The sequence below is a fragment of the Serinus canaria genome, chromosome 5 (assembly GCF_022539315.1).
Source record: "Serinus canaria isolate serCan28SL12 chromosome 5, serCan2020, whole genome shotgun sequence".
Taxonomy (NCBI): Eukaryota; Metazoa; Chordata; class Aves; order Passeriformes; family Fringillidae; genus Serinus; species Serinus canaria.
The window spans coordinates 31,233,039-31,247,599 of record NC_066319.1 but is presented as its reverse complement, the minus strand read 5'-3'; the positions used below and the strand labels follow the sequence as shown (position 1 = coordinate 31,247,599).

The 14,561-nt window shown below is 34.6% G+C and overlaps 1 protein-coding gene across 3 annotated transcripts in view; it reads right to left on the bottom strand.

The window, feature by feature from the left end:
- FMN1 (formin 1) overlaps positions 1 to 14,561 on the bottom strand; it is a 164,840-nt gene that overhangs the window by 83,923 nt on the left and 66,356 nt on the right. For all 3 annotated transcript variants that reach the window (XM_050974945.1, XM_050974946.1, XM_050974947.1), the window contains 2 exons: positions 6,702 to 7,465; positions 2,939 to 3,089 (listed from right to left, as the gene is read on the bottom strand). In XM_050974945.1, coding sequence (XP_050830902.1) covers positions 2,939 to 3,089; positions 6,702 to 7,465 — 915 coding nt within the window. The remainder of the gene's footprint in view (positions 1 to 2,938; positions 3,090 to 6,701; positions 7,466 to 14,561) is intronic.

Genomic DNA, 14,561 nt, shown 5'->3' with positions numbered 1-14,561 from the left:
GAGCAATATTGTTTTATTTGGAATTGCAAAAGAATTAAATGAGAAACAATTACCCTCTAATTCAAAAGATAAAAGCTTAATTCCAATTGAAAAAGGAACTTGACTGTGAGGCACTGATGTAATTCTCATTCAAGAACAAGTACTAAACAACCATGTTTTAATAAGCAGACCTGCACCATCTATTGGTCTGTCATTTCCCTAAATACCAAAGAAGCTGAACTTAGTTTGTATAAGATTCTATGAAATAAGGCATAGTTTGTGCAGAGCTGAGGTTTAGTGCAGGGAGTGGGTCAGTCTTACCAAGTATCATTAAATAAAACAGCTTAACTATTTCAAACACAAACTACAACTTCATTGCTGTACCTATGTCTTGCTCTGGAAGGTTTTTTAATGAACATGAAAAAGGAATCTATAAGTAAGTACATAATGACATGGCATCAGCTATATCTATAATATATTGTGAGCCTCATATAAGATTTGTGTTTCTTAATGTCTGTAGAAAGCATCTTAAACTGGACTATACAATTCTCTATAATGTGACACTGGTACCATTTTTAAGAACAGACAAGCAGAAATTTATATACTGAAGCAAAGAAAAAGACTCCTGCTAAAACCCTAGTACCTATAATTGTTAGGGAAAAGGCAAGAAACTGAGAGCCAAAAGAAGCATGAGAAACCAGAAATGAAACCAAGCAAACTGATAGCTTTATACTGATCTACAGGAATTCTCTATTATTATCTACTAAGAGATCCTCCTGTAAGTAAATAAAATGCCTCTCTACTACTGTATCATTTGCAGCCCACCAAGACCAATCCACTGGAGCCAGCCTGCACATATTTGGGCTTTCAGAGAGGCAAAGAAAAACACAGGACATTTAAGAAAGCCAATTGTTTGTAAAAACATTCAGCTGCTACTACGAGTAATTTAACTGAGAAAGGTGAAAAGACAGGATACACAGAAAGAAAATGCTTCTGTACTCAATTGAAATTTTCTTTGAATTCTAAACACAGGTTTATTTTTAATTTTTTATTTGACCAAATGGTGGAATTTTACACTACTGACCACGACTTTTGTAAATTCTCATGGAAAACCCCACAGATCCCATGGTTTGTAACACCATCATCACAATCCCATCGGTTTTCCAAACTAAAGACATGGTAATAGATATAATTCTGAATTTATTTCTAAGGGGATTTATTTTTGTATTTTCCCACAGTACTTTAAAGGAACCTTTCTCATGTCATTACTTTCAGTAATATAAAAATGAATATAAATATTCATTGTCTTAAAATAGTAAGTTTACCTCTAATAGCAAAGCAGAATAATTAAAACGTTGATAGAAATAAAAAGGATGTCTTTATATGAAAATACACTGGTTGCTCACAAGAAATAATGCATATATTGTAACAATATGTTCTGTAAGTATTACCTAATTCAATTTTGGATAAACCAAGGGAGATCACTAAAAAAACACGCTGCTCAAACAAGTAAGTTAGTTTGCAAAGCAGCAAGGAAAAAGAAAAGCACAATTTCATCTTTCAGTATACAGGCCTAATTCTGTACTTGGTTTGCTGTCACCCCCTTGGAGATGTAGATATACTCCCTTAATTACTGAGATTTTGAAATAAAAAGGTAACCACTTGTGCATATTAATTCCCCATTAAAGTTACAGTGATTAAATTCTTCAAAGTTCTTTAGAAACCTGTATTGCCTATTACATAATTCTTTCTGAAAAAAGGTAAATTATTAAAATGTAAAAATAAATATTAGAAAGAAGGCACAATATATGTGAACTAATGGAATGTATGGATATGGCTGCTGCTACATATCACATTCACCTCAAGCATTTGTCGAGTAAAATATATCAAAATATTTCTCACAGAGATGTTCATGCCCAACTTCAGTCTAATATTTGAAGGACTGTAGCTATTTTTTCTTTGATGTGTATTTACAAATGCCAGTATGTCCCCATCCAGGACCTATTTTTAATTATTTACTTTTTGCATTGCATGAATTTGAGTTCTATGAATTCTACAGCCTTACTGATACTTCTCATTAGCTGTTGCATTAAGACACAATACAGGGAATTGATCAAAGATGTTCTGAAAGCCCCAACATATTTCACTCTCTTATGTATTATAAAACTGAAGGTAGCAAGCACAGCTCACATGCAAAGTGCCCTCTTGTGGTTCCCAGCAGGTAAACTCAGAGAGACTTAAAACACAGTAAGTGTTTCAGTAGTTTCAGACGTGTAATCACACTGTGTTAGGAAAACACTATTGATTATTATTCAGTCTAGAATTTTTCTGGCAGCAAATACTGCTAATATGATTTGTTTTTCCTATCTGCACATCCCAACTGGCAAGTGCCAGCTGCCTCTGTAATGGATCGTGTCTAAAGCTGAATGACACAGCTACTGCATGGAGCTTTGGCCATTAAAGACATGACTATCCTGCCCTTTCCTGACACAATTCCTTAGCTATACTGGAAAAAAAATTGTCATTCCTTATTTAAAATTTTGTTTTAAATTTTATTTTTCTAATAAAATTTATCTCAGTGGAAGAGAGGCTTGCTAGAGTAAGTAATGACAGGCATTAATTATACATCAGCTCAAGGGCAAATAATGATCAGAAATACTGGCACTTTCAGATATTAATTAGAACTTTAATTCTATTCTCCTATACAGTATTTTTTCTACCACAATGGGATGCAGAACTTTCATTAGCAAAGGTAAAAGGTTTTCCAAGGTAATTAATAGCCCTGCATTCTCAAGCAAGAGAATTGAGATTGAATCAGCAATCTATTATTTACTTTCTTGCTCATTCACAAAAAATCCAAAAATTAAAAGGGAGTTTTCTCAAGATGAAAGACTAAACAGCGCCACAGAGACATAAAAAAAAAAAAAAAAAAAAAAAAGGACAAAGAAATAATAAATACCTTTTTGGCCTTGTTTTTTTTTTCGTAAGTCTCTGATAATGGTTTTCTTTTTTCCTGAGTGGTATCTTTGGAGAATAAATATTCAAACTCAGTAGTGTCAAGTATATCAGGTTCTTCCAGTGATTCCCATAATGTTGGCATAGCAGTTTTCCTATAAAGGGAAAAGTAATAATAAAATTTCTAAACATTATGAGAAACCAAAATAGCTCTAACCATAACAGATGAAAATTTATGATAGATTTAAACTCAAAGCAACACACAGAGCAATCCTTTCCTACACCTTCCTCCTGTAAGGAGTCAAAAGTTTTCCTATGAGTTTTAGTTATTAGTTATTTAGTTTGTTATTTAGTTTGAGCTACTTAGTCCATGCCTGCTAGACTATGCACCGTACATATTGCACCGTTCTTCGTGCAGCAACGGCAGCTTGTGCAAATACACGTCAAGAGATTTCTGCCACTTCAACTAGGATTAGAAGTACTCCAATGTCAGCTTTTTTGAGAAATTCCCAGTAATCTATTTAGACCTATAAAAATAAACAATATCAACAAATAGTGAACAAACTTTATTCAAGCATATTTTAAGAGTGTTTGGGGAAATTTTTATAGGACCTGATTTACTTCATGTTATCCACAGATGTTGTATGCTCATATTTATCCTTGCTGCAGTTCTGAGAAACTAGAGTAATTATGGGGCTTATATTTTGGGAGACTAGCCAGTATTCTTCTCCATTCAACCAACTGCAAATTTTAAATGTGGATTAGCTTTCTTTCTTTTTTTGCCTTCCAAGACCAGATTTAGTTTTGGATCAGTTGGGAGCTTGTTTAAGCAATCCTCTAGTTTTATCTGGATTAGGGGAAAATAATATGTAGTGCTACAAACATTGCACATCAATTCTGAAAGGGCCTTGTTTCAAAAATTTCAGTGTTTCAGGAAAATATGTGGGACAAAATTTCTGAGTGTTCTTGTCTGTTTATCAGTAGAAGGTGGGACCACGTCTTCCAGCAGATGTCACTAAAAGGCAGTGAAATTATTCGCAATTTAAAAAAAGTGAAAAAAACCACTACAAAACACAAATGGCTGTTGTCACCAAACATAGATGTAATATGCAACAAAATCGAATTCCTACCAATTCAAAAGGAACCATTTTTTTTTCTTTTCAAATTTAGGATTTTTTTTCTCTACTTAATACCCAACTGTCTACTACCATGAATGTTTAAGGAACTTTTCATTCTTTTCTATTAGCATCTGCTGATGCAGCATATTCCATGTCACAGGACATGCTTAGAGCTCCACAGCTTTGCTCTTCCTGATATTAGGCCTTGTCCCTGAACCAGGACAGTTGTGTTAGCAATACTGAAGAATGAAGGATTCTTTCTGGCTCTGCAACCATAAGTCCTGGACAGCTTCCAATCTGAGCAGCAAACCCTTGAAGAAATTTCCAGTTCTAATACAGACCATGAAAATGTTGGACCATTATATTTGGGGACCAGCACTTCATCAGAATGCTATCAATTATTCCTTACCTTGCAAAAGCTTGGCGAACCAGCACCATCTCAGAAAAAAAAATTTATTTAATTGATTCAATGGGAAGAATTTCAATAAAGTTTATTTATGGACCAACTGTTTATTCACTATGAAACAATTATGCCAAAGAACTCCTGGGAAAGTAAAACCAAAATGTTCAAGACTCCTGCTCCAAAATATTTAATTTCTGAAAAATTTTAATTCCTTTTAATTCTGAAAAACTAAGACTATACAACTGACATTTCAGTGATTTCTTTGTTCCTGTCAAATATTTTATATAAAATATCAACATCTTACAATGTTTATTACACCAGAATAACGGTACTTTCTTATCAAAATAAATTCAGTGCCGTAAAGTAAAATAAAACCCATATTTAAATTCACTTAATTGCAGATGTTTACTTCAAAAGTGTTTAGATATAATAGAGAAACCTGAAAATAAAATATTAGTATAATACTAAACAATTTAAATAAAAACATAATTTATATTAATCACTGTTACAGGATAAATAAACTATAAAAATAATTTCTAAAAATTAACAGCATATAATAATAAAACAATAATAATATGATAATAATAAGTAATATACTGTGTGTATATATTGTATAGCACATATAATGATGCATTATGGCTGTAAGCCATATATAGTTATATAATTTAATTTATTAAAATATTTAAATTTAGCATCTTGGTAACTGCTGCTAGGCTAACATGATTTTGAACACAGATAATAATGGCTTGAACTTTAAGATCCAAATAATAATGTAATTTCATTACTTGCATTAATATGGGACCTGAATTAAGGAACAACTATTCATTAAAATAAAATAGTCTGTGTCACTTAAGCATCCCCCAAAAATCCTTTTTGATCCATCACTCCTAATGAGCTCTATATCACAGTAATAAACACAAAAAGGAAAGTCAGTATCAGTTGAATCCAAAAAGAGCAGCTGAGTAACTGTGGCAGTAAGGTATTTATTAATGCTGGTGTGACTGGGAGAACTGCTTTTCTCCTGTCAGCTAAATAAACAGGTAGCATAAACAAAGACGGTAGGATAATTTAAAAAAAATGGCCAAAAATTGTTTATTTACGCTTGTTCACCAAATGATCCCTTCCAAACTAATCAATTAAACAGTATATTTTGTGGTAACTTTGAATTTGATAGAATAGAATACACTACAAGAATACTGTTGTAGAACCACAGAATGACCTGGGTTGAAAGAACCTTGAAGATCATCTTATTCCAACCCCTTGCCATGGGCAGGGACAACCTCCACTAGACCTGCCTGTGCAGCGCCCCATCCAATCTGGCCTTGAACACTTCAGGAAAGAGGCATCGGCAGCTCCTCTTGGAAACCTTTCAGTGCCTCACCACTCTCACAGTAAAGAATTTCTTCCTTATATTCTACCTAAATCTACCTCCTCTATTCCACTGATTTTACCAATACTGGGAGTTGCCCCAACTCAGGTGCAAAATCTTGCACTTGGCCTTGCTTGCAGTCCCACTACTCGAGCAAATCAGGGTCTCTCTGGATGGCATCCCTCCCTCAAACAGGGATTCCATCCCTGCACTAAATCACAGTCAGGTGGGTAGTCTTTTTAAAATTTTATATCTTTTTTTTTTTAAAGCTGTACAGGTCTCCATCAGTACTGAGACTTGTCCATAATGGACACTTCATGCTACAGGTTGCTGAGCTGCAATATGCTTTATTCTTCCTGCTCTGACAGAATTATGCACAGAGGTTAGGCTCCAGTTTAACTGTTTCCAGTTTCTAGAACTGGAATCATAGAGGATGACACAACATAGTTCTCTGGAGAATGGATCACAAAGTGACTGGAAAACAAAAATGAAACTAAATTCTCACCTGACCAAACTTTAACATTTCATTTCTAATGCTAACGCAGACTTAATTTTAAGGAAAAAAAAATCTTTCTAATCCCTAGGCTACCCTTTTACATTTTAGTGCTAAATCTGGGAAGCACCCTAGCAATACTGTCACTATAGTTATCCACGCAACGCTTGAATTATTGGGAGAAAAGCCCAACTAAAACATGTTTTTGTTATGATGCAAAAAAACCTCATTTATAATACATATAATTTTAATATGATATTTTAAAACAACTTATTTTTTCAGACTTCTAGAACTGATTCAGGTTTTTTCCTAGAATCACGTAAATTCCATGACTCTACACTGACCTGTAAGCAGCAACTCTAAGTCCAAGTAAGTATATTTTACCTGTTATCTTGCAACTGTATTCGTGTCCAGTACAAAGGCTTCATGGGACGGCCAGGTTCAATGGCAGGTTTTCGAGGACCTTGGTTTGAAGATAAAGTGCTATTAAAAAAGAACCCAGGCCCAGGAGGTGGAGGGGGTGCAGGTAACCCAGGTCCAGGCAGTGGAGGAGGAACAGGAGGTCCCAGCCCTGGAAGCGGTGGGGGTGGCGGTGGTGCTTGAAAATTCCTACAGCCTTCAGAAAGTGGAGGTGGCAGTGGCGGAGCAGATCCAAACTGAGATGTCAGAGAAGCCGGGCCCATTGGCAAAGGTGGTGGTGGTGGAGGAACTACAGCAGAAAGTGAAGAATCAGGAAGGGGAGGAGGTGGTGGTGGTGGTGGAGGCAGCATTTGTTTTGGTTGACAAGACAAGACACTTTCTGATGACTGTACATTGTAATTGTCCTTATTTTCACTTTGGGCAGATATACTATGAGTCAAAGAAGAAATATTAAGCTTTTTGGGTACTATTTGGTTATTTTTCACAGCTCTGTTTTCCTCTTCACTAGGCTTTATGAAAGTTTCTCTGTCAGTCTGTATACATACATTTCGGTATGCCTTTGGTGGGTTATCATCTTCAGTAGAAACACCAATATCCTTTGCTTTATCACTTCTTCTGTTTAATTTGTTATCAAGTTCATTCTTCAGATGTGCAATGGTTTCCTCAAGCTGAGCAGTTGAGACAGCATGTTCTCCACGAATATGGAATACCCTGAGTTCAAACTGAGACTGCAGAGCAACAAGAAAAAAAACACCCTTAGTGCAAATATTTTTTTGAAGCGTTTATTTTGTAGTCTGTTAAAAACCTTCACATCTAAACTATGTTCTTAATTAAAGTGGGAAACACTTCTCTTTCCCAGTTCTACATGGTTTTATTGCAAGCTAGTATATAATTGGACAATTATTAATCTTTAAAAAAAAATGTAAGCAGGGTGCATTTTAACAAAATATATTTTGTAAGGAAAAATCCAGAACAGCAATTTGGGCAACTTTTAAGTTGTACATTAGGCAGACTTACCGATTTTTAATTGAATGCAATAATTAATGGTATATTATGGGAAAAAGTACCTTTTTCAAATGTTATACTATTTAATGACATGAGTTTATTGCTTATTTCATTTAATTTATATGTCATATACACATATACAGAGAGATAACATGTTAGGAAGTAAAAAATAGATTAAACACAACAGAGGTTGAAATTCATTCAAGATAAAACATTAAATAAAGTAATATCTCAATCTATTAAGTATTATCATCAATAAAATTCACAGAGGTACACATAAATTCTTCAAGTTTATCTCTGCTATTAGAACAAAATTTCATTTCTTCCAGTTATATTTTATTCTACAATTCAGGAAAAAAAACATTAGAATGAAGAGAATCAAGAGGATTTCACTGGATAACTAAGCACGTAAGGAAAAAAACCCACTTTTCTTACAATATGTCAGTAAGATACAAAACATTTGGCACAGAAATATCTCCTTTAAAAAATTCAATACAATCCAATACTGCTATTCCAGGTCATTAGGTCCCTACAAGTTATTTTCTATTATGCCATGATACTATCAGGCAGCTGGCTGATAGTACCATGATTCTTTGCATGACAATGACTCCTGAACAAGTTTTTCATGGTTCTTTAGGTTCCCTCTACAAAAGGAAAGCCAACCTTTTAACAGAAACACCTAATGAGCTGTGATTTTTCCAAATTCCTACAGGCACAGGAATTTACACTTAAAATTCCCATGCAGCACTTGTCAGAAGTGGCCACACAGCACTCCCTACATACCATTCCAACTTGACTATTAGGGCAGAGCTACTAATTTACAGCATTAAGTAATGTGCATCCAAGTCATGTAGGTGTAGCTCAACGTGGCAAATATAATATAATACTTGTGGTTTTATATTATAAAATGAAGCTTGACTAGATATGCAAACAAGATACTCATACTTACAGGAGTATGATCAGCTTAGACTCTAATCAATTTCGTGGGATAAAATCCAAAGTAAACAATCTGAACACACTGAGTAAAAAATGCTGCTTTACAGTGACAAGTGTATAGGTGGGAAATCAAGTTTGAAGTCTTACAGAGAGAATCAAACAGATTTGCATTGGAAACAACCCAATTTTGGTTCGTTTTATAGATTACTCAGAACAAATATGTGTAACAATACATTTACTTAGCTTTCTTACTTTTCCTACTGTTACTCTATTGGCACTCATCTTTATTATTAGCTGAATTCAACTACCACATGATTTTCAGCCACTTGAATTGCTCCAAAGAAATTGCCTTTCTTTTTAAACTTGGCATACTGATCCATAAACGAGGTAATGAAGTAAGTTTGCCTTAAGGAATTTAACTGGGATTTTTTTATCATTGTACTTTGCTCCTATTGGACATCAAAAACTCCCTCACAGAACAATTTACTTTGAACAAGAAAGATTTTCCCAGCAGTAAATCTGAAGCCACCTTAAAAACACACTGTAAAAGCAGCACAGTATCTAACAAAACTATTTACTACATTTAAATGGGCATAAAAGCAACTATGTTAGTATTATAAGCCTTTCCAAATACAGATCTCCAGTTTTAACTGACAATATAAAATTGGTAGTTTCAAGTCAAAATTATATTTGAGGTGAAAGAATGAAAAGCAAGAAAAAGCATAAAACTTGCAAGTTTTTAGAATTCTTTTCTGTAACTTGAAAAAACCCTATAAACAAGAATTAAACCTAAAAATACTAAACATTAGTAGTACCAAAGAAATAAGCAATACTTCTGTTTAGTAATAAGTAAGAAACCAATTTTATTTTAATTACTTTTCATCTCAAAGTAAGTCTTCTTCACCAAAGTAACATTACCTTATATACCAATGATAATACTTCCAACAAGTGTCAAGAACATGAATATGCGCTATTTTTATATATATGCATAACTAATACATACATATTCTTAATTAAGGTCTGCTTCTTGGAATATATTTCTTAAAATGAGATAAAGTGCTCTAAAGTCATATGATAAATCTAATAGAGAGTAAACATCATCAAAATGTAGTAGTTTGGTCAAAACTATTTTAGGCAAGACGAAATTTAAAAATATTTCAGCAGGAAACAAGGTATTTGATGGAGGGAAGGGTGGAGGAGCAGAAGATATTAGAAGGCAGCTGAAACTAAAGCTTATATACATGAATGATCATGATTAATTTCTGAAGAAGGGCAGAGGATTTTGAAACTATCAAAGAAAATTTCTACTAAAAATGCTGTATAAAATGAAAGCAAGACTACAAAGAACAATGTGGGAGATGTTCATCAGCAAGCTTTAGATATATTTCTTTTAATTTGAAAACTGCATTTGCCACTTTGCTGACTGGTATAGAAGCCTGGTTGCTTGCTTCCCAGCAACACTCATTTCAGAAATCTAGACTGTATAGCTACATTCAATACCAAACAAACTATTGCAAGGAACATATTTCTATTCCCCTGACCATTTCATTTTCTGGCAGCAATAATCTGCTTTTTCAGAGAGTATCAAATTAAGCCCTGAAGCCTTGGTCTGTTGAGGTTCTCTGGCTTGCCCTTGTATCAGTAACTCTCACTAGTTAGCCACTGACATATTACTCCCTCTCCTGTACAAACACACACACACACACACACACACAGAATTGATTCAGCTGCCTAAATTTCCATGACAGCAGATACATATTTTTTCCAGGTTACTTCTACAAATACCATATTTGAAGCATGAATGTTTCAATAAAGCCTTATTACTATTTTTCCTTCATCCTGCTAGCTCAAAAGAAAAAGCCCTAATGTGCTGAAATCAGATTTCAATCATCAATTTGAAAGTATCTCTTGAGTATCATAAGCATAATCTAGACAGCAATGCGCTACTGAAAAAAGTTGTCTTGCTTTGGTACAATCTTTCTTGCATTAATTGTCAATATTAAATAGGCAAATAATATGCTATTAAGCTAAAGTACACTGTTAAAATTCAGAATTCACAATAATTTTATCAGACAAGGAGACAGTCTGAAAATACATGCTGCAATTCAAGAAAGAGGGCTGCAGTGTACACAGGCACAGAAGGGATTGATCAGTGGTATGCAATTCTAAAGGAAAAGGATCTGCAAAGGACAGCACATCACAGACTGATTGAGTCAACCCTGTATTAGGATAAAAAGAATTGTCGTATGCAAAAAAAGTAATTTTTGTGCTTTATTCAGTACTAAAAGCTGTGTGTTTTTTCAGTTCAAGAGAAATTCTGTCCCTGTGTTCATGACCACTGCTATTGAAATTTGGGGCAGCTCATTTGGTCTTAATTTTCTAGGTTAAATCAACAATGCCTTTTGTCTCCACCTCACCCTTACTGGATAATGCTCCCCTTGTTTCCTTAGTTTCTTTTTGTTTCCACTGCTGAAAAATACTTTCAGTGAACCCTTAAATTTCCTTTGCAAGATGTGATTCAGCTTGAGTATTGTCAAATGCCCTTTTCTATTCTAATCCTAAAACTAGCCCTCCTGGCTAATGTACCTCTTCTTCCTTTCTTCCACGGCTCTCTGCTTCCACCCAATACCCATTTTGAAGAGGCTGAATAAACAGGCAGTTCTGTCCATCCTTCTTGATAAAATGTCTTTTGCTTCCAAATCTGCTCTTGCTTGGAATGCAGGCTTTTTTGCACCTCTGATTCTGACTAAAGAATGTTCTTGCCTATTTTGCTTTTCAAGCCTCACAGTGCAGTTGTACTTACAAATCAGTTCCTTTAATTTGTCGAGATTTGTCTGGTACCTGCCATTGAAATGGACATGATCCATTTTCCTTGGGTAAAACAAATTCACCAAGCAAGTGATCACAGCTGACTCTCAGATCCCTTGGACACAGACATTTAGATTTAAGCTTAGAAGGCCTGTGTTACCCTCTGCCAAAAAAATTACTTCTGTTAATAGGTAAAATAAAAGCCATCCCTAAAAAAAAATAAAGACCCCTCTTTACTAAAATACATGTAAGAGAATTATGTAAATATCCAAAAATACTAATACACTGTAACCTGGAAAATAACAGGAGTGCTTGGATTGGTTTTCTAGTGTCTTCCCGTTTTCTCCCTTTACACCCACCCCTCTGGTGTATGTCTCCAGTGACCTCCTTTTGGCATCTGCTAAGTGACTTGAAACAATACAGAGAAAAAAGGCAAATTATATTTTCTGACAATGCCAACAACTCAGCCTTGGTCCCATGGGACCCAGGAAATGATGAAGCATATGCTCAAGGAAGAAAAATTCCAAACATTGAATCCATGTACAATACTGTTATTAATCATTACAGTATCAGATGATAAATCATAAATTAATCACAAAAGCAAAAGACTAAATCCTCTCATTCATGTAACCAACAGGTTGTCTAAATATCTTTGAAATGATAATGTGGATTGACATGGACAAATCTGAATACCAATGTGACAGCTTTTCTCTGTGCTCTGATACGTGAGAGAAGGATTACAGCCTCATTTCATAGGGTCAATATAGTAAATTACAGTCAATTAAATGCAATCAACTGAAGTATATTTGTTGTTGTTTCACTGTTTTATATAATATGATTTTATGTGAACAAAACTTTTAACCACGATGCAGAACTGCTCTGATATGAAAAGCTGTAGAACAATTTGTATGTATGAGCACAAGGAAAGTATAAATTTCTACAGGCATTTACATTCAAAAAACAGTTGCTAACTTATTAGACCAGACTTATTTGCACCATAAATGTTTAAAAATCCTGAGAATTTTAACAGTAAATCATAAAAAATGTTCTATAAAACACTGTTCAGAGCAAGCAATATGCAGAACTTTTGCTTTGAAACTAGCAAGTTCATGCTCACTGTCAATGCCTAATACCTTTTCACGAGTGTTTACAGTGTAATTCTACTCTGAAAAGTGACTGTGTAAAAATGACACATTTAATGAACAAAGCTGTGCTAGGTATATCAGAGACAGACCTCTTCTTTAACTGAGAAACACACACTTTTACAAGTTTTTACTCTAATTAGGGTGGAAAAACAACATATTAGGGAGAAAGTGAGCTTGATTTCATTCCCTTTGCTGACTTTTATACAGTGATTGTTATGTCTAATTAGTTACTTATGCCAAGCCATGAAAATAAGAAGTGGAAACAAAGAAGACACAAAGTATCCAGGAATATAGTTAGGAGATGTGGATATTTTCAAAAAGGAGGTTATTAAAAAAATACAAAGAAAAAAAAAGGGAAAAAAAGACAAGAACTACTGAGTTGCCAATTAGAAGGTTTTTTATACACTTTACAGCTTTTTTCTTTATAGTATTTTGGCCATCAAAGTAGTGTGCACAGAAAAGAGAGAAAAGGCAAATATTTCAGAGAGAGCCTCTAACTTGGTTTTGTTCATTCTAAGTAATTTAATCTTCAGTTTTTGGAAGAGTTCACACTTTTTTATTCTTCTATTGTGTTTACAAAAGAAAAGAAGCTCTTTTTTGTTGAATCTGTGTCCTTGAAAAAACATACATTTGTTTTAAATTTTAACAACAATCAGAGATTTAGCAAAGGATTTCTCCACAGGGGAAAAAAAATTAAACCCATGCCAGTTTACATAAAAATCAAAATTCCTCTCTTACAAATACCTCAGGAAACATAACAGTTACATATGGTATATCATCACTGTCAAGGGCACACAGTAAGAATTGTTCCTTCACCTCACAATGAAAAAGTAATGACTAAACACTCTCAAACAATCCCAGATCTCTAAATATTAATGTAGCCAATGCCTAGAGAGTCCAATTCTCTTTCCAATTTAAAAATAATAAATACGTAGCTTTATAGGGGAAATGTAGCAAAAGTAGTTGGGACAACAAGCAAACAAAACCCCCGGCTATTTCCTACTCATTGTTCTTATAGATCCACTAGACTCAACATGTACAAACTGGCCAAAGGCTGGCAGTAGAATACAGTGGGAACAGGAATTGAATCAGGCACGTGGAATGATCCTTGGGTGTGCTAGGCAGGGCCAGGAGCTGAATCTGATGATCCTCATGGGTCCCTACAACACAGCATATTCTATGACTGGGATTCTGATTCTTTCTCACCAGTGACAAGCTTCCTCCAAGTATAAGGTAACAAACACACTTCCGTTTTTATCACTCTCCAAAAAATATGAACAGCCATGCAAAGCAGATCTATGAGACAAGGACCCTCTAGATATTTTCTGACCAGGACTATGTATTTTAAGAGACAATTCTGTACAAGATATAAACTGCCCCTTTCATTATGGGCTGCAGAAAGTCCTATATTCTTTTAAGCTCCATCATCTTCTCTTGCTGCTCTCTGTGGACCTTCCATTATCTCTTAATGTTCAGGGCTCTTTTCTATGCTCTTCACAGGTTGCCATAAAGTTTGTGCTCCTCGTCTTTATTACCTTGTGTTTGCTCTGTAAATTTTTCTGTCAAGTAACATTAATCTAGGTATTGTTTCCTGCACATATACACATCCTTCCTTCACTCCTTTCTTGGTTAAGAACCACCATCTAACAATTTAAGATTACTCAAATTAAATCACTTGGAGAACTTTGTTATCCAACACATAGCTCACAACAGCTCACCTCCAGTTCTTTTTCTACAGCTGTCCTACATACATATGACTTTACTCAGATCAACCCAATTAAAAAGGGTAAATAACTCCTCCATAGCTTCTAATGAAATAATCAGATAGTGCCCTTGATGTGCCCCTGACATTTCTAGGTAACCTTTCAAGATCCTGCAAACATTATGAATCCGAATACATGGAAAAATGTCTCTAATGATGTTCATTGTA